At 46.9% G+C, this 17,793-nt stretch overlaps 8 protein-coding genes across 8 annotated transcripts; 6 read left to right on the forward strand and 2 right to left on the reverse strand.

The window, feature by feature from the left end:
- Positions 1 to 75: 75 nt before the first annotated feature.
- Positions 76 to 558, forward strand: GGS22DRAFT_187068 (putative mitochondrial distribution and morphology protein; the record flags this gene model as incomplete). Its single annotated transcript, XM_047964539.1, has 4 exons — positions 76 to 116; positions 188 to 225; positions 296 to 372; positions 466 to 558. The coding sequence occupies 4 exons, from the start codon at positions 76 to 78 to the stop codon at positions 556 to 558; spliced, it is 249 nt and encodes an 82-aa protein (XP_047820822.1).
- Positions 559 to 2,064: 1,506 nt separating this feature from the next.
- On the forward strand, positions 2,065 to 2,570 carry GGS22DRAFT_187069 (uncharacterized protein; the record flags this gene model as incomplete). Its single annotated transcript, XM_047964540.1, has 3 exons — positions 2,065 to 2,184; positions 2,355 to 2,447; positions 2,505 to 2,570. The coding sequence occupies 3 exons, from the start codon at positions 2,065 to 2,067 to the stop codon at positions 2,568 to 2,570; spliced, it is 279 nt and encodes a 92-aa protein (XP_047820823.1).
- GGS22DRAFT_159136 (Gpi1-domain-containing protein) lies at positions 2,162 to 5,155 on the forward strand. The gene is made up of 5 exons (XM_047960746.1): positions 2,162 to 2,447; positions 2,505 to 2,734; positions 2,792 to 4,385; positions 4,441 to 4,547; positions 4,603 to 5,155. Exons 2-5 carry the CDS (start codon positions 2,594 to 2,596, stop codon positions 4,921 to 4,923), a joined length of 2,163 nt encoding a protein of 720 aa, XP_047820824.1. The 5' UTR covers positions 2,162 to 2,447; positions 2,505 to 2,593; the 3' UTR covers positions 4,924 to 5,155.
- Positions 5,156 to 5,661: 506 nt separating this feature from the next.
- GGS22DRAFT_178953 (uncharacterized protein) lies at positions 5,662 to 8,950 on the reverse strand (the record flags this gene model as incomplete). The annotated part of the gene is made up of 3 exons (XM_047963634.1): positions 5,662 to 5,733; positions 5,796 to 7,976; positions 8,033 to 8,950. 3 exons carry the CDS (start codon positions 8,948 to 8,950, stop codon positions 5,662 to 5,664), a joined length of 3,171 nt encoding a protein of 1,056 aa, XP_047820825.1.
- A 1,352-nt stretch (positions 8,951 to 10,302) lies between these two features.
- On the forward strand, positions 10,303 to 12,150 carry GGS22DRAFT_159143 (PK beta-barrel-protein domain-containing protein-like protein). Its single transcript, XM_047960747.1, has one exon. The coding sequence runs from the start codon at positions 10,419 to 10,421 to the stop codon at positions 12,123 to 12,125; it is 1,707 nt and encodes a 568-aa protein (XP_047820826.1). The 5' UTR covers positions 10,303 to 10,418; the 3' UTR covers positions 12,126 to 12,150.
- Positions 12,151 to 12,448: 298 nt separating this feature from the next.
- On the forward strand, positions 12,449 to 13,838 carry GGS22DRAFT_159145 (uncharacterized protein). Its single transcript, XM_047960748.1, has 2 exons — positions 12,449 to 13,304; positions 13,433 to 13,838. Exons 1-2 carry the CDS (start codon positions 12,771 to 12,773, stop codon positions 13,709 to 13,711), a joined length of 813 nt encoding a protein of 270 aa, XP_047820827.1. The 5' UTR covers positions 12,449 to 12,770; the 3' UTR covers positions 13,712 to 13,838.
- Positions 13,839 to 15,042: 1,204 nt separating this feature from the next.
- GGS22DRAFT_120264 (TBCC-domain-containing protein) lies at positions 15,043 to 16,659 on the forward strand. Its single transcript, XM_047958203.1, has 4 exons — positions 15,043 to 15,270; positions 15,326 to 15,486; positions 15,541 to 16,197; positions 16,252 to 16,659. The coding sequence occupies exons 1-4, from the start codon at positions 15,153 to 15,155 to the stop codon at positions 16,462 to 16,464; spliced, it is 1,149 nt and encodes a 382-aa protein (XP_047820828.1). The 5' UTR covers positions 15,043 to 15,152; the 3' UTR covers positions 16,465 to 16,659.
- Positions 16,546 to 17,733, reverse strand: GGS22DRAFT_120273 (RNA polymerase II transcription mediator complex subunit 9-domain-containing protein). Its single transcript, XM_047958204.1, has one exon. The coding sequence runs from the start codon at positions 17,328 to 17,330 to the stop codon at positions 16,854 to 16,856; it is 477 nt and encodes a 158-aa protein (XP_047820829.1). The 5' UTR covers positions 17,331 to 17,733; the 3' UTR covers positions 16,546 to 16,853.
- Between the last annotated feature and the right edge of the window lie 60 nt (positions 17,734 to 17,793).

The following is a 17,793-nucleotide window of genomic DNA, read 5'->3' on the forward strand; positions in this document are numbered from 1 at the left end:
CACAGCTAAAAGACTTGGAAAGATTGAATATAATAAAAAGCTCGGTTTGGTCTAAGCATAGCGGAATAGAACAACATGTCTGCATCTCTTGCACCAGAATGCAATGAGGTGAAAGAGTAAGTAGATGGAGATACCACATCATCATCTAACGGTTCGGAGGTTTCATCAGAAAACTGACTTGTCATAGGCGGTACGATGCTTGCTTTCTTAAATGGTATAGCGAGAGTATGTTTTACCATGTTTTACTATTGCTATCCTTTTTTTCTATTTTATCCGGCATCTCACATCTATTTAGAATATCTTAGAGGCAACGGAAAAGCAGACGACAATGAATGCTCGAAACTCTTTAAAGATTACCAAAAATGTCTTCAGGTAGGCAGATATTCAATACGCGTATCTAACCAAACGTAGCAATCTTGATTCAGAAGACAAGATTCCGTTACTAATCACAGACTCACTCTATAGGTTGCCCTGAAGGAACGGGGCATAGATAAGCTTCTAGACGAAGCACGCAAAGATACCAAAGAGAGTGACGCTCTTCATATGAAAAGGAAATGAGGAATAGGGAATAATTGAAGATCAAAGTCAAGACCCATTGATCAGTCCTGCCGGTTGTGCCGTAGGAGGTGCCGAGATTCCGAATCACACTAGGTCAGATCTCATCTAGAACCTTGGAAGTCTGGGCGGCCTGCAGATGCCCGCGAACTATGAGGCGTAAATATGATCTTGACCTCTCTTGGCCAATGTCATTATCGCGATCAACCCCGCAAGACCATTCTGGTGGGATATATTTGTCTTTATGTAACTGTCTATCTCCGCTGTTGATGCTTGGCTTAGCCTCACCGCGCCCGCACGCCGCAGCTGAGAAGGACGATCTTTCGCAGAAGATGGGGAAGGAAGTGAAGATAAGATGCAGGGCTCGTCCAACGCGACTGTTGCACCTAGCGGACTTTTGTAGCCTAATGAAATCGGGAATTGGAGGGCTCGTATTCATTACCCCGGACAACCCTACTCAGCTCTTACTATTCAAAATGTATATAACATCCCCAGATTACCTCATAAATACTTTTTAGTCTGTGTCAGCTTCTCTTTTCATCTTCCGCGTTAATTAAAAACGTCAAAAAGCCAAAACCTTACACGATTAATTGTCATATCATATTGATTGTTTTTCTCCCACCGTGGCGCAAGGTTAGAACGATTAGGATCCTCATTGTATTAACACTTTTTTGGTGCCTACCTATCTATCGAAGGTAATTAATCCAAGACGATTAAGTATTTTTCATTCTTTTGAATTTTATTTAAAATGAGTGAACTATATCGATCAATAACATTAGATGGGACTGAAAACGCTTTCTCCTCATTGAAGGTAAAAAGATGGGATGGTGCATGAAGAATCTGGAAAAAACAGGTACCCAGAGCTTCTTTCTTTAGTGGTTTCTTTAGCGGCGCCGAGTAGCAAATCAAAGTTTCGATTCGTTACACAACCCGCACCGACGTCAGGGTCCGTGGATCCCGCTATTTAAAAACCAAATCGCCCTTTAACGATTTAGGAATCCACGTATATCTAATCGATAAACTAAAATGTGTACACGCAATACCGCAATGCAACTCTGCAAGTCCAACCCGGAACAGAACTGCAAGGGGCAGCAACAAACAACGCCCACTTCCAAGCTTCGACTTCGATTTTAACCTCGATCTTTATCTATCACTATTTCCCTATTCCTTATTTCCTGCTCCGTACACCTTTCCCTCATCAAATCCCAAACCTCGCCTCGTCGCTCGTTACATCTGTCAAACATTACACGACGCTCCGACGATACTGATCTGCACCAAACAATTCGACTCTCAGACGCTATACGAAAAACCTCGTGCGACAACGATTACGATACCGGCGCAGACCCTGCAATTCTTGTCGTTTATCATCCCATCTTTCGAATCGAACGACCAATATCGAATGCAATAACAATAATATACTTGGCGATCAGGATAATTCGTTACTTGCGAAAGGGAGGAGAGTGAGTGTAGGCGATGCGACTCGAAAGAGTATAGTTACCGATCCTCTACATGCACCCCTTCTCCATACTCACCCTCGCGATATTCGTAGCTGGCTACATCACAGCTCGATGGGATCTAGTCACCCGGCTCTACGAATTGACCGTCTTCGCTTGGGATAAGGGCGTCATTGTGAGTAGATCCATACCTCCCTCGATAGTTCCGACATGTGATATAAAGATACATATACTATAAGTCATGGGCTATGGGTTATGGGCCATAGGTTCTAGTTAATATAGGCTTTGTAGGGAGGAAATAAGGGAAATGAATATAGTAGAGAAACTTGCCTAACTCTTCGATAGCTTCGCGCCGGCCAGGGATTCGCCTTCTTAAGTCTCGCTTTCGCCATAATATTCATACCTGTACAACATATCGCTGGAGTCGAGGCTGACTCGGTAATACATAAAACCCCCTTCGACTGAGACAATCCCGACTAACTAATGTGGCCGTAGCATCCGCGATCGCCTAGTCTTGGAATATCAGCTCGAGAACAACTCCGGCGCAGAGGCTCCTTCTAGGTGGAGTGCTCTGACGCTGGCCTATGGTCATGCCAGAGTGTGATGGATTGATGAGGGTATTTTGGCCGATCGACATTCCCACATCTGACGCCCCAGGTGTCATCGTCGGCTGGAGGAATTCGACCCTAGATGTTGTCGTCGTAGCCGTCTTAGATCATGTCGATGTAAGAAGTCCGCTTCTCATCCACCCTAATCCGTCGCCTATATTGACAATACCGTAGCCAAGAAATGTCGATAATGCGCTGAAGACGGGCATTCTGCTACGTAGTGCCCCTCATCCTATCCCCCGAATATTCGAGCTTTGCGGGCAGTCGTCGATGCATGTTCTTGGCATTACAAATCGCATTCCCGATTTCGAACCAGACCCCTCATGGGTACGAGCCACAACATGTCCCTCTCAACGAGTCCCTAAGATCGCCTGCCCGAAAGCGACCAGTATACAAATTACTTTGTTTGAGAGGCCAATTCCGCTTCGGATGCAATATATCTCGTTAAATCCTATTGCACTCTCGCTAGCTGATAAGGAAGATCACGCATTACATCATGCATATGATAGTTCTGAGGCAGAAGACGAAAAACAGGAGCAGAGAAACAAGCAAAAGCGGCATTTGCTAGTTGATAAACTGAATAAGCATTCGGTTATGAAGCATGCTCCATCCCAGAAAGACAAGGCGCTTAGTAGAATTGTTAATCAGATCAACTGGACATGGGAGTTAGAGCATTTGCTGCAGAAAAATGTGCCACTCATTGGTACCCGTCCTAAGCGCACTCTCAGCGTATCTGAACGAGTGGTGGAGCATGCCACAAATATGAGGGACTACGTGATTCTATGGATATGGGATATGATTATCCTCTACGCGTTTCCCATAATCCGCAGGATTTTCGTGCTTTTTCTCCTTGGCCATCGGATTGCTGCCGAAGCCCTGTTGTTGGTATTAGAGTGGAGAGCTCGGCCGAATTCACCTGCGCTCAAAGACGTATCTGCGACAGCCCAGCAGGTGGAAATACGCCTTCAGCAGTTTTGCTATTGGCCTATGCAATACGTCAAACTTCGACTACGGAAAAACGACTGGGATAGCGTGACGACTAGCCATCCAGATTATATACGTTTCTATAACAGCCTATGGCTCGTAGCCAATGACGTTATCATGGGCATCGCTCTTGGCTCGTATATCATCGACAACGCAGAATGGGTAGCTGATACGATTAGCATGCTCTTAGGGAGGTATACCATTGATGCGTTGCAGAGCAGTATTTCGTGGCTCATGGGCTGGCCTGCCGGTCTGAAACTAAACAGCGAATTGGCATTATTCTTGGGCGACCTGTTTCTTTGGGTTATTGATTATTGGTCAAGTTGCATCCAAACTCTACAACCCCTATTGCCGCACATCGTTTGGTTCATCGGCTTTTCCAGCTTTGGCGGTGCCAGTATGCCTATCGCCCTGTTCTCCGATCTACTCTCGGTGCTCACGATCCACATTTATTCCTTCTACCTGGCCTCGGCAAGGATATTCCATTGGCAACTCACGATTCTCCTGTCCCTTTTCCAATTGTTTCGAGGCAAGAAATATAATGTGCTGCGAAATCGTGTCGATGCATGCGACTACGACCTCGATCAACTTCTCGTCGGTACCATCTTATTCACGCTTCTTTTTTTTCTGCTTCCTACTGTTGTGGTCTTCTATCTCAACTTCGCCCTTGCGCGCATGGTCATCATATCGTTCAAGGCCATCTTCGACACATTGCTTTCCTGTTTGAACCATTTCCCGCTGTTCGCTTTGATGCTTAGGGCAAAGGATCCTAGGCGTCTACCGGGTGAGTTTATTGCAAACCCCAGTCGTAGAATTGCTTCATTACTAATTATGACCAGGTGGCATTCGTTTTGAACTTCGAGATACCCCAGATAGACATGTTATTAATTCTGCCACATCGCCCCTACCAATACCTTCACAACCTACCTCGGTTATTTACCTAAAGGTGCGTAATATCTCCATCGCATTAGTATCAGAGACGAATTAACAATAGAGTATAGCCTATCCCTCTTACATTCGCGGCTATGTTCCGCCAATATTTTCAGATGGGTAGTCGTATCCGCAAACACTACTTATCGCCTCGGGTACTATTTTGTCTCGTCACTGGCCGATTTGTCCCCCCTATTCACCGAAAAGCCCTATACTCGCTACAATACAGCATGCTTCCCGCGCGTAGAGCTGGTATCATGGAGATGTGGGAGGCGTTGAACTCACTGCCGTCTAAGAAGCGACCGGTGAACGTTTATCCATACGCATTCCCACCAACTCCGACGCTTAATGGAAGGAGGCATATGAATGGACGGGCCGGGAGAGGATTCTAGTGAAGGATAGGGAGCTCCAAGGAGATATAGGGATAGCTCCACGGCGTTAGGCATGTGGAAAAATAGGATAGATGGTAGATCGGGGTCTAATGACGGGTTATGAATTTCTGTATAGACGGGTCGATCCTAGAAAGGGTCTTTGAATGCGATCGATGATTGTTCCGGTATAAGACAAGTTGCTATATATAATAAAACAGTGTCTTATACAGAGTATGACTTACCTACTAGGTGGTTTTTAATCTCAGATGAGGTTGATATTTCTTCAGAATACTTCATACCTGGGTAGGTACTCTAGCCACCTAGGCTGCTAGGTGAAATTCCTAATGACACCAACGTTTTCTCATAACTAATTTTCGAATGATCTTCAATTTCATTATCAAGTACCTAGAGTATTAATTCTTAGGATGGTCCTCATTTATTGCTAATTAATCTTGCTTCTGATAGAAACTCAACCTTCGTGTTCTTTTCTGTGTGGGTATTGGATTAGTCACCAATTGTGCACGGACCATCAATACACCCAACCACCCACTTTACACTCGCAGTTCCAGTTAACTCTGTACCTACTTCTTAATCGTAATCAACTTAGAAGTCACAACAACAGACCGATCAAGTTCATTGGCACCATGAATTCTGTTGCGATATATTCGATATTTGTGAGAATGAATAGAACGAATAAGAAGGCTTCCTAATGATTAGTTCGATTCAGCAAATGAGTCTCAATGTAGATTACGAGCATCACTACTTGGCACAAACGCCGCCGATGTGTGCGATGAGCTCTTCGATACGATACGGTTTTGTTGTAACGCCGTCCTATACCTCAAAATCAGCATCATCCAAAATCTAGTATACCATAGTTTCTGCATCTCACTTACCATGCCAACTTCGATAGCGCCGCTAACCTGCTTACTGCGCACATTGGCCGTAACTCCAAGAATCGGGACGTGTCCCGGAAGTTCACCTTTTGCCTCGAGCCTTCGAACCTCTTTTGTGAATTCGATGCCATCCATCACGGGCATCTCGATATCGCACAAAATTACGTCGAAGTGGTTATTATCGTGCGATTCATCATCGGCGTAAGTTTCTTGTACAGCATGGAGAGCGTCTTGTCCATGGTTGGCCGACTTGACAGCGAAATCCCGATTACGCAACTGCTTACATAACACCTTCTGATTCACCAAATTGTCCTCGACTACGAGTACCTTGAGATGCGGTTCATCGTGTCCTGGACTATTTGAGCTCTTCGGGGTGTCGGGTGTGCTAATCTCCCGTTCTATTTCTTTAGGTACTGTAGTATTGCCATCAGGTGTTAGGCTGAGCGACCGGTTTAATTTGATGATTGATTCTCTAGATGTCGGCGTTGAAGGTGGTAGCATGCATCGTTGAGTCTTAACATAAAACGCAAACGTACAGCCCGCGCCAGCGCTACTCGCCATACCTATCTCCCCCCCGAGCATCTCCGTTATTTGACGGGCGATGAAGAGGCCAAGCCCCGACCCTCCATATTCTATGTGTGTTTTCGGAGATGCTTGAGAGAAGCGGTTGAATATCTGTGCTTTCTCGTCTTTCGTTAACCCCTTGCCTGTATCTTTGACGGAGAAGGACATGAAAACGTCCGAAGCTGAATCGCCTATTTCTTTGAAATCGGATACGGGGGTAACGGGTGCATATCGATGAGGCACGAATTCTACGCCAAGCTCGCTTTCGAGAGGCCGGCGCACATGAGCAGCTGCCGTTACGACAATTTTCCTCGCTTTCGAGGTTTTAGTGAACTTGATGGCATTTGTGACCAGGTTTATCACAATTTGAAGAAACCTGTTGGGATCGAGGAGAACCCAGTCAACGTCCAGGGTGGACAACGAGTTATCCTTTATGACTGCCAGCTTGATATCCGTCATCTTCAGCTCGGCGTCGAAAATCTTTAGGGATGAACGGACGAGTCCCATCGGCTGGACTGGAATAGGGGATACGACAAGTAAATCGGAATCCAGCTTGGAAACCGTCAATACATCGTCAACAATTTGCTTCTGATGCTGCACGCAGTATACAATCGTACTGGCGGCATCCAGTGCACTCCCTATTTGTCTTTTCATCACTCTTTCTTTCTTAGAACTGCGTGCATCGGGGGATGGCTGATCGTTAGGTTCCACATTCAGCGCATTAGCCGCTTTCTTCATCGATTCGATTATCTCCTCGCTACAATGTAGGACTGCGGATAAAGGGTTTCGAATTTCATGGCTTATCATATCCATAAAACGTTCCTGTTGCGTTTTTGACCTGATAGCCTCTTCCATTTTATCTGTCAGGACCTTGACGGCCATCTTCTGCCCGCTGATGTCGGTTACCCAAAAATCCATATAGTCGACCGACCCATCCTCTTTGAATTGGGAGAACCCTGTGGCAACAACATAAGCGCCGTTAGTGACGGTATTATCGCCTCCCGAGATAGTATACGTTTTGTTCACGAGTTGAAATTCGACAGATTCAGGTCCAGGTTGTTCTTGAAGTCGAGCAAACATTTCCTTGCATCCCTGTACGTGATCTTCTCGAATCCACGGCAACCAAGGACATGGATCTTTGGGAATTTCGCCCTGCGTAAAGCTATAAATCGCCAACCAAGCCTTGTTTCCGTACTCGACATAGCCTTTACCATCTGTACGACATATTCCAAGGGGACAATGCTCCGCATAGTTCCGCCACTTTTGCTCCGATTCCTCGAGCTCTTTTGAACGAGATATCAATTGCTGCTCCGTCCATTTCAGTTCGCTAATATCCATCGTAAAGATCATGACGCTCTCGACTTCATCACATTCATTTAAATCCGAATAGCAAGCACAAATACCTGTTCGATGATCTGAAGCCATGTGACCTCGACGAAATGGTTCCTTAGACCGAATTTGAAACGTCCCCCCTTTCTTCTCTTCGAGAACCCTCGTTTGCCATTCTAAGAGCAATTCGGCATCTTCTGGCACGACGCTATCAAACCAGCTTAAATCGTCTTGGTCTGCGGGGCTTATTCCGGCAAATTTATACCATGCATCATTTGCGTATAGAATCTAGCGACAATTTAGTCTAGGATCTTAACCAACTCATAGTTATATGTATATAATACCTTGCCATTCACGTCGCTAACGGCCAAGCCGACGATTGACCACTCCGCAAACCGCGAAAATCTCATATCGCTCCTCCTTCGGTCGAGCTGAGCCCTCTTAGCCAACTCATTATGGCGGGCGACTTCTTCCGATAACCGCGCTCGCGATATCTGCGGCGCCGCAACATCTGCGATGAGCTGTAGGAACTCACAAAACTGGGCGCTGTATCTCCTGTACGGATTTAGACCGACTACCATGAACGCCGCTATTCTGCCATCATCCTTGATTGGTACGATGGCAAACTGTCCGGAAGATAGCCTACTCCCTTCGCATCCGATTCCATTAAGAAGACTATGCAAGGACGGGTCACTAGCCTCCAATATCAACATCGAGTCGCGCTGGAGTGCCTTGAGCATGATTGGAGCGAAACCATCAATATCGCACGACAAGTCGATGTATTCTTGCCCCAAGAGACCCTTTTGATCTACACCGATGCTTCCCTCTAGGTGACATGGGTAGCTCGGCTTGCTTGGTTGGTCGCTGATACTTAGCTGTGCGTCCAAGGAATACAGCAACGCAAAGGGGATATCTTTGACATTGTAGCTGATTCCGGTTAGCAAGGTGCGCCAAAGGTCTTTCACGTTGCTCGCCGATCCGGTATGGCGGCACACTCGCTGGATGCATTCATTTTGTCGTTGTCGAATAACCTCTTGTGTTCTATCTGACGGGATCCCGTAAGATCCCCTGACAATCCCGTCATCATCGGTGACCGGAATAAGCTTCCAGTCGAAATAGTTCTCTTCCTGGTGTCCGTCTGCTTCGATAAGTAGTCTGGTACCGTAACACGTTTCGGTACGGTATGTTTGACGTTGCTCGGCAATCTTCCCAGCTAGCTGATCCCAGATAGTAGAAAATACACTAGAAGCATCCATTCCCATGGCAAACGGGTGTTTACTTCCTAACAATGGCAGATAGGCTTCATTGTAAAGAATACAGGAAGATTCCCCCCAAAACAGTACGGCCGGACTTGTGTCAGCCAAAAGGAAGCGAGAAATATGGCGAAGTACCGAGTCCCAGTTAGCGCCCAATCCGACAGCAGTCTTACTCCAGTCGACACACTGAAAGAACTTCTGGATGGGTGCAATAGGTGGCGGGCTAGGACTGTGAATGCGTTGTTGTTCGACTCCCCGGCGCGGTATCGGATGTGCTATTGGGCATCGTACTTGCTCTTGGGAAGCTTGCCCATCGAGGCGTAAAGGTGGCGATCCATCTTTCGGTGGCATCACGACACCATCGGGAGCCACGGTTTAGAATGGGATGTTAATTCCCAGTAAACACCTAAGCCACAACGAAAAGTCACAGATAACATGTAAACGATACCGCTTGTGCCACCATAGTATGCAGATGAATATGGTTGAGATGGACATGAGTTCATAGAGAAGATTGTTTCCCCAGATTCCGTATTGATGCAAACGAAACTAATGCCGCGGAGAAGACCACGTCAAATTAGATCGAGGCCGTAGAAGGTCGAGACTACTCTAAAATACATCTTCATTACTCGCCACCGCATTAGCAACATTAGGTATGCTCTATAATATTGAATCTGAACTCTCGGATCCAGTTTTGTCGGTATAGCGCACCAGAAGGTTTGGTTAAGTTAAGAGATTTGTTGCTCCGGATTGGTAAACGGAGGTGGTGCTAAGTGGGTTTAATACGGAGCTCAACTATGCATCCGATCTCAATGCTACCCGCCGTCACGGATTCGTCATGGACCTATATCATTTAGCAGCCGCGGAAGTTTCCGACCGGTGTCAGCTGGGTAACTGCGGGTTTCTTCCGAGTCTAAGTTCCCCGAGTGGAAGCAACCAACGGCCGCTAGCGTGGATATACCTACCGAGTATAAGAACAGAGAAATGATATTCGGAATTAAAATTCCACTCCTCTTTCAAGTGGTGAGGGGATCTTACTTATGTTAGAACAATGAATTATTATTTAAGGTCATTTCTATTTTAAAAATTTACCAGTCCGAAGCCTTCACTCATGGATACCCGGAATAAAGGCCGTGTTGTATCAACAAACAAAAAATTTAAAGAAAGTCTAATGATATGAAGAAGCTGTATTTAACTTCAACTACTATTATTAAACACCTCGATAGTAAATTTCCAGTCATGTAGTAGATAACGCCATCTATAACCCCTCGATCCTCTCGGGATTATCCCTTACCCCTGAACTGCCGATTTGTTAGCTTGGGTGGGTCTTCTTAGAAAATCTCACCCATCAACGAGTCAAACACTTCCATTACCAATGCGACCTTGTATAAGCTTTGCTTTGGGCATTTATTCGGGCGAACTCGCAACATAAAGTTTTAAGAAAGGGTGAAATAGTTAACGATAGCGCATTCCAATCATGGGCTCCCAAGTAACCGGATTCGAACCCGGCCTAGCGCCGCTCCCACCAAAGGACGTTATCGTAGGCTTGAGAACGGGAAGGATAAGGCCTTTCGGGGGCGTCAAAGGTTTGTTTTCGGCCATTAACAAACAACCTCGACGTGACAAAATTCAACTGAGCGTTGGTGGCTTTTCTGGTGATGAGAGGCAATACATTCACCACAAGAGTCCCGACAATGCCATTCATCAGTATGATCCCCGCCACTATGAAGACTGGAAACGAGTCTTGCCAGACCGTGAACACAAGTTCAAGGTCGGTGCCTTTGGCGAGAATATATCTTCGGCACATCTTTCTGAAAACAACCTCTGCGTGGGCGATAAGTTTCGCCTAGGACCGGAAGCCATCGTTCAAATCACAATGTTTAGGCAACCTTGCTACAAGCTAAATCACCGTTTTGAGTATAAGAAAATGTCCAATTTGATCCAGAGTACCGGGTACACTGGCTGGTATTACCGTGTAATCCAAGGCGGAGAGGTTCAAGAAGGCGACGAGATAGAATTGATCGAGCGTATTAACCCCTTTTGGTCACTTTCAAGAATACAACATATTATGTACACGGAAACAGACAACATCGAGGCCATAACCGAAATTATTCAGTTAGAAGGACTTAGCAAGGAGTTTCTCACGTTATTCCAGGATCGGCTTACTAAAGGAACCGAGAATATGAATGGTCGTCTGCTTGGTAACTTCGCAGTGCCTTGGCAACAATTCAAGTTAGTTGAGAAGACTCGACTAACACCGAGAGTGCAAAGGTTCGTCTTCGAGTCCGAAGACCAAGATACTGAGTCGGAAGATTTACGGTTTGGACGTTTTCCACATGTGCGCCTCAAGTTCGGACCAGATTCCAAGTTTACGCGAGCTTATTCGGTAGTGTCAGGCGATATGAAATCGTTCGAATTAGGAATTGCGAAGGATGACAACTCGAGGGGAGGCTCTCAATTTCTCCACGATGACCTCGATATTGGCGATGTCTTGGAAGTGGCTAAGGGGCACAATGCAAACATACCTATTATTAGCAACGACCAAGACGCCGGTCCAACAAAACACATATTTGTGTTGGGGGGCATTGGTGTCACCGCTTTTATTAGTGAGATTAAGACGCTCGAAAAGAAATCGGCCAACTTTGAGATACACTACGCTGTCCGTAGTAGGAAGGAAGCCGCATATCTGGATCATCTACCAATGAAAAACACTACCGTCTACGCGAAGGATGAAGGTCGGCGACTAGATGTTGCTGCCATCATCCCACCACCCAAAGACTGTAGAGACGACTGCTTCAAGTCCCTAGTCTACTGCTGCGGTCCACCATCACTACTCATCTCATGCCAAGATATCACAACAAAACTAGGATACCCGCGATCTCAACTTCACTTTGAAGAGTTCGGCTCCATCGGAACCGGTACCGGCGAGCCCTTCGAAGCAGAGATCAAAAACACGGGTCAGATTCTTAAAGTACCCCGTGAGAAATCACTACTCGATATTCTCAACGAGGCAGGCTTTGGGATAGATTCATCTTGCCTCGCAGGGAATTGCGGAACCTGTATGGTGGATGTTTGTAAGGGAAACGTCATTCACCGGGGAACAGCTCTTGAAGACGAGCAAAAGGAAAGCAGCATGTTGTCGTGCGTGAGTCGTGGCAAGGGGCGGATTGTAATTAATTGCTAGACCAATTGTCTTAGAGATACGCGAGATACCTGTTGGATTTATTATATTATATCCTACCTATATAAGAATGTAGACTGCAACTCATTTTAACACTTTGCTTCCTCATTCATTTAAGTGATTATTTCTAGGTATTATTGATATTCTCTACAGGTATCAATAACATCCATTGCCCTGCCACTACCGATGTTCCCAGACTGCCGCACCTCGTCCGACTCGGAATCCGGCAATCTGAGATTACGGCTAAACTGGCTCTCGCCACGGAGGAGCAACACCTGTCTTAGAAACACATAACGGCCTAGACTCTCCGTTTAATAGATATCGAAAGCGGGCGGACAATTTATTAATTATCAAGTTTGACAATAAATGAAGCAAATACCCCAACTTCATCTAGCGAAGCAGACGATTCTGTAAATAGCAGTATACCCACCTCAATTACAACTGCCATCCCCCCTTTAATAAGCCGGGATATAAGCCAAAATGAGGCGGCTTAGGAAAAATTGAGGAGCCCCTCCTTTTTCGGCTTTACCCCTTACAAAATAAAGGGATGTCCTCTCGTCTATCCACCCCCATAACTCGGACTAGGATTCTGTCCCCCTAGTTTCTAAAACATCCCGTGTAAAAGAGGGAGCCAAGGAATAAGGAACAATGATCTACTCGACCCTCTTCCTAAGCGCGGCGCTGGCCTCGAAGGCGTCAGCAGCATGCACACGCGAGCAGCTCATCGCAGCAACGGACGCGTACATCAAGGCGCAAGCGGCAGGAGACCCGGCGCTACCTGCTCTCGCGGAGAACGTGACGTACCTGGAGAACGACGCGCCGACGGACATTACGAAGGGGGTGTTGAGCCAGGCGATCACGATCGACTTCAACCGCAGCCTGCACGACAGCGTCGAGTGCGCGACCTTTACGGAGATCTCGGCCGCAACCAATAAGGCGCCCTACGTCATCGCCACACGCATGCTCTTCACTGACGACAAGATCACTACTATCCAATCCGTTGTCGCGAATGACGGGGACTGGGCTTTCAATGCTACAGGTCAGCTGTACTGGACTAAGACGGAGACTTGGGATGTTATTCCCGAGGACAAGCGTGATGCGAGGGATGTCATTAAGGCGGCGGGTGATGCGTATCTTGATAGTTGGGGTGATGGCACGGTCAAGGTGCCGTATGGTACGCCGGTATGTGTCAAAAATCCATTTCTTCCTCTTTCGGATTATTCTTTTTGGGAGCGCAGTACTCTCGATCGAGATAGCTGAAGATGCGTTGCTCCTGTTTCCTCAGAAATTGCTGATTGTTGTTGCTGTAGTGCGCGCGTCTCGAAGGCGGGTCTTACACGGGCGCTGGCGGACGGGCGTCGGCCAACACGTGCACGATGCCACAGTTCCCGTCGGCATTCAAGATCGAGAACCGGAGATACGTGATCGATGAAGAAGTTGGCGGATTAGATATCTTCAACGACTTCCCGTTCATCGATGCTGCTAAGCCAGACGGGACCGCAAGTACCAACTTCTTCAGGGTTGAGGCGGGTAAGATCAGATACATTCACGAAACTACTATTTGCACGAACCGAAACTGTGGAAGATAAGAGTTTGAAGGGGATGAGGGAAGGGAGTCGTAGGAATATGAGAAGTAAGGGAAGACTGGTTCTTGAGGGGACGGTGTTGTTTAGCTTTCTATACTGATAACTCACTAAATTCTAACGGTTTCCCAATATGGGCACTTTGTTGCTCAGACCGTTTGTTGTTTAGACCGTAGTGAAAATGGAATAAGTCGGACCAGTCGATTACTTGCACCACACCGTACAGAAAATACGATCGATCCATATTCGATGAAAATGTGGCCATAGTATCGAAGGTTCTTAGGCTTCTTTGATATCATTGGAGCACTGACCCAACGATGTGCCGGGTATTGCGCAAAGCGAGAATCCTTATCGCCTTTGTTGTGTCTGCCTTGAAGTGGAAGCTTAGAAGGTTCCTAATAACCTCGATGACGGTATAATAAGACGGTTAGAACACCGACAACAAATGTTTCAGCCATGTAAAGGGTGGCGGATATGGGAACCTAGGCGAGTGTGGTGCCTAGTTCTGGGGCGCTAGACGGTTGACGCTAGACAATTGAGGAGGGCTTCAAAACAATGCCCATTGCTAACCTTTGAAGAATTCTAGAGGTAAGGCATAAGGCTATTGGAGCCATTTCAGATGCGTCTTCATGCTAGACAACATACAAATGTTACTGCCTCGTTTGATATGTTGGGGTGAAAGAAAGGTTGAATGGAAATCGATAATGTAGATATTATCATATTGAATTTTGTAAATATTGTCTCGGCTTGCTTATCGAAACATATCTAAAGTCGTTATTCTGATCTCTTAGTACGAATTGGTAATTGGCAAATGCTAGAAGTTGGGGCAGAAATATGGTGATCGGAAATGGCGTTGAGGGTACCTAGGGAATAGTGGTAAAAGAGCTACGTCACTCTCCCGGATCTCGGATTAGGAGACTTTCCCGACAGGGTAGTACGGACCCTGAAGAGGTAAGTGCCCGTGAATGTTGGAGGTAATCGCGACACTATTGGTTAATAGCAAGGTGTCGTCTGTACCCCGCCATGACCGGATCTTGCCGAACCAGTCGATAAAGGCGATGCCCCTCCATTTATATGGCTTATCCTTTCTCCAACATTCTTGTTTGCGGGTCTGGAGCTTGTCTTGCCACTTACAGGCAACCATTACATGCAACCATTCCAACCAAACGACGACATAGTGCAGCAGTAATAGGAAAGATTCGCGAAGCCATGTTCCGACCATCGTGACCTCCGGCAGTCTTTGGTCTTTGTCCATATCCGCTGGCTGTGTTTCACTACCCAACGAATATATCATCTACCACACCCGCCTGCATAACTAGGTACTAGGCACCTAGTATAAACCTGGACCTTTAGATAAGTAATAGGCAGCAAAGGAGTTTTAAGGTATTTTCAAAACAAACATAATATTTGCTTGTATATTTGTTATTTGCTTTGCAAGCACTTCATAATGGAAACTCAAATCTTTATTCCGTTTAGACCCAATCCCAACCTGTCGCCTCACGATTCTCGCGAAATGTCGGACCCTAAGGAGAAATTCTTTCGCTATTTTCAAGCAGAAATAACGGGTGAGAGCTATTATACAGGCACCAGCAGATCCCTTCATACACTAACTCAACCAAGCTATCCAGGGCCAGATCGATGACCTAGCAACTATTTCTCATGTAGGTGGAGAGAGACAAGACTGCATAGATACGGTGTTAGCCGGCATATCCCGCTTGTCAAACGAAGTAATGGACGCGGGTGACTATGTCCCTGCCTATGATCAACGAGCGTACTCTCAGGTACCATTCACTATCCTCTGGTGAATCTTGGCCCCTATTCTGATGTGTACGTAGGCCATGAAAGCTCTAACCGAGAAGCTCAACGACGCGACCGCCAGCTTTACGCCGAAATCACGTTTCCAGTTCAAATCCAAATCTTCTAAACAAGCCCCCAGCGCAGAGACGCAGGTAGACCCGCGACAACGTACCTCCTTTAGTAATGTCGGATCGAAACAGTCTCCGGTACTCGACGCAGCGAAGCGCGATGCCATAAATGCTGCCAATAACGCAACCACGTCTTCGAAAGATTATAACGAAGATGTAGAGCAACAGTCAGGTGTGAGGAAGCCGAGTTTTTCCAACGCGAAGAGCATCTCCATATATGATCACACCGGATTACATATCATGTTGCCTTCGACAGCCTCGAGGGCCACATCTTCGGGTAGCTTGACGAATCTGGAGCGATGTGTTGTGGATATGACGGTCCCTACAAGTAAGGGTGCGCCATTTGCCGGGCTGGCGTTGAAAAATATCAAGCAGAGCCTTATAATCGCCGGACATGTCTCAGGACCTGTACACATAACCGGTCTGCAGAACAGCATCGTCGTGGTCGCCGCGCGACAAGTCCGTATACATGAGTGCAAGGACGTTGACATATATCTGCATTGCGCAAGTCATCCTATAATTGAAGATTGTTCGGAAATGCGATTTGCGCCGTTGCCCGAGTTCTATGTAAGTATCTTCAGAGACTGTTACAAACTTGATTGCTGATAAACTTTCGAATAGGCATCCAAGTTAGAGGTCACAGGTGAGAACCAATGGGACCAAGTAGATGATTTCAAGTGGTTGAAGAGCGAACCATCGCCGAACTGGGGTACTTTACCCGAAGACAAGCGAATCCCGGCGGACGTTTGGGAGAACTCAGTATGCGGGAGCCCAAGCCTTAGCACAGATGATATATTACGAAAAGCAGGCATCCTTGGTGCGCGAGCTTCCTGACGATATCTTAACCCTCGTTCCCTAGCGCGATATATTGCTACGACTTAATCCGAGATGATTCGACACACGAGCAAGAGCTGAGCATGGCGTTGGTGTTCACATTTATTTTTGCCTCCTTTGTATTCTGTAATACCGGGTGGAATCGAATCCAGAGTCTAATAGTTCTTATCAATGACGAACCATTGCTCCTATGAAAAGCGTGTCCTAGCACTTCTCGTGGTATCATAGCCTGAACGCCGTAACTCCTTGTTGATGTGAATGCAATGTCTCCCCCCTTTCCCATTCTCCTCCTCCACCTCCCTATTCATTTCCCTCACTCTTGGGATGTTCTTTACCCAACACCAAAGCCCACACGTCTCAATCCAGCGGTCCCCCAAGCTCATCGTGGCTTAATCAACAACCATCTTCTCCTCATCCCCAACCGCCAATTGCGCCCCCATCTCCCTCAGCCGCGCAAGCATATCTCGCTGTCTAGCCAATCGTCCCTCCAACGCCGCAATCTCCGCCTCCTGCTCTGTCATCGTGCGATTCACATCAGGTAAACCCCTTACTAGTGCCCTTGCGCGCTGGAACCGGTGCTTTAGCACGTCGGCCGCGGGTGCGATCTCTTTTAGCGATAGCTCGCCTGTGTTGGTTGTTGTTGTCGCGCCGTTCGCTGTCTGAGGTTGCGAGTGGTGGAGCGAGGGGACGGACGTTGGAGGTGGTGGAAGGGGTGTTGAACCGGCGGCTGGTGTGCCCCCGTTCGTGCTTGTTGGCATGCGTAGACGGTTTAGGAGGACGGCTAGCTCGGTTAGGGTGTCTAGTGTGTCGGGATTGAGGCCGTCGGGCATGGCGACGGGTTGGGGGTTGGAGGTTGAGGATGGCATTTTGAGCGTTGACGCTGTTTTGTTTTTGGTGGTTGGTGGTTGGTGAGGATGGGTGGTGTTAAACGCGAGAATTGCGACGAGTACCTAGTGAATATGTAATACTAAGATGCTCGATTGGCGGGAGGGTCGAAAGTGATATATTGCTGCGTGCAAAGGTGAACCTTGATGGCTAAGGCGAAAGCTGAATGCAGCGTCGAACTTATTAACGGAGCTAGAGATCAATCGAGGTAATCTCGTTGATGATGATTCGATCGTAGCTTCTGTAGCATTGTACAAAGCGCTGGCAGGGTTGCGCGGTTCCGCTAGGTCGGAGCTTGAAGCGGGTCCCTCCGACGTGCATTGACGTCAAATGAAAATTCACCTGATATGGTGGGGTTCTCCGGGGATGCTATTGAATTGTTGACTTTTGGAGATATCCATATCATATAGATGAATGAATTTGGATATGAATCGAATTGTTAAT

The sequence above is a fragment of the Annulohypoxylon maeteangense genome, assembly GCF_022496945.1.
Source record: "Annulohypoxylon maeteangense strain CBS 123835 unplaced genomic scaffold GGS22scaffold_5, whole genome shotgun sequence".
In the NCBI taxonomy this organism is placed as follows: Eukaryota; Fungi; Ascomycota; class Sordariomycetes; order Xylariales; family Hypoxylaceae; genus Annulohypoxylon; species Annulohypoxylon maeteangense.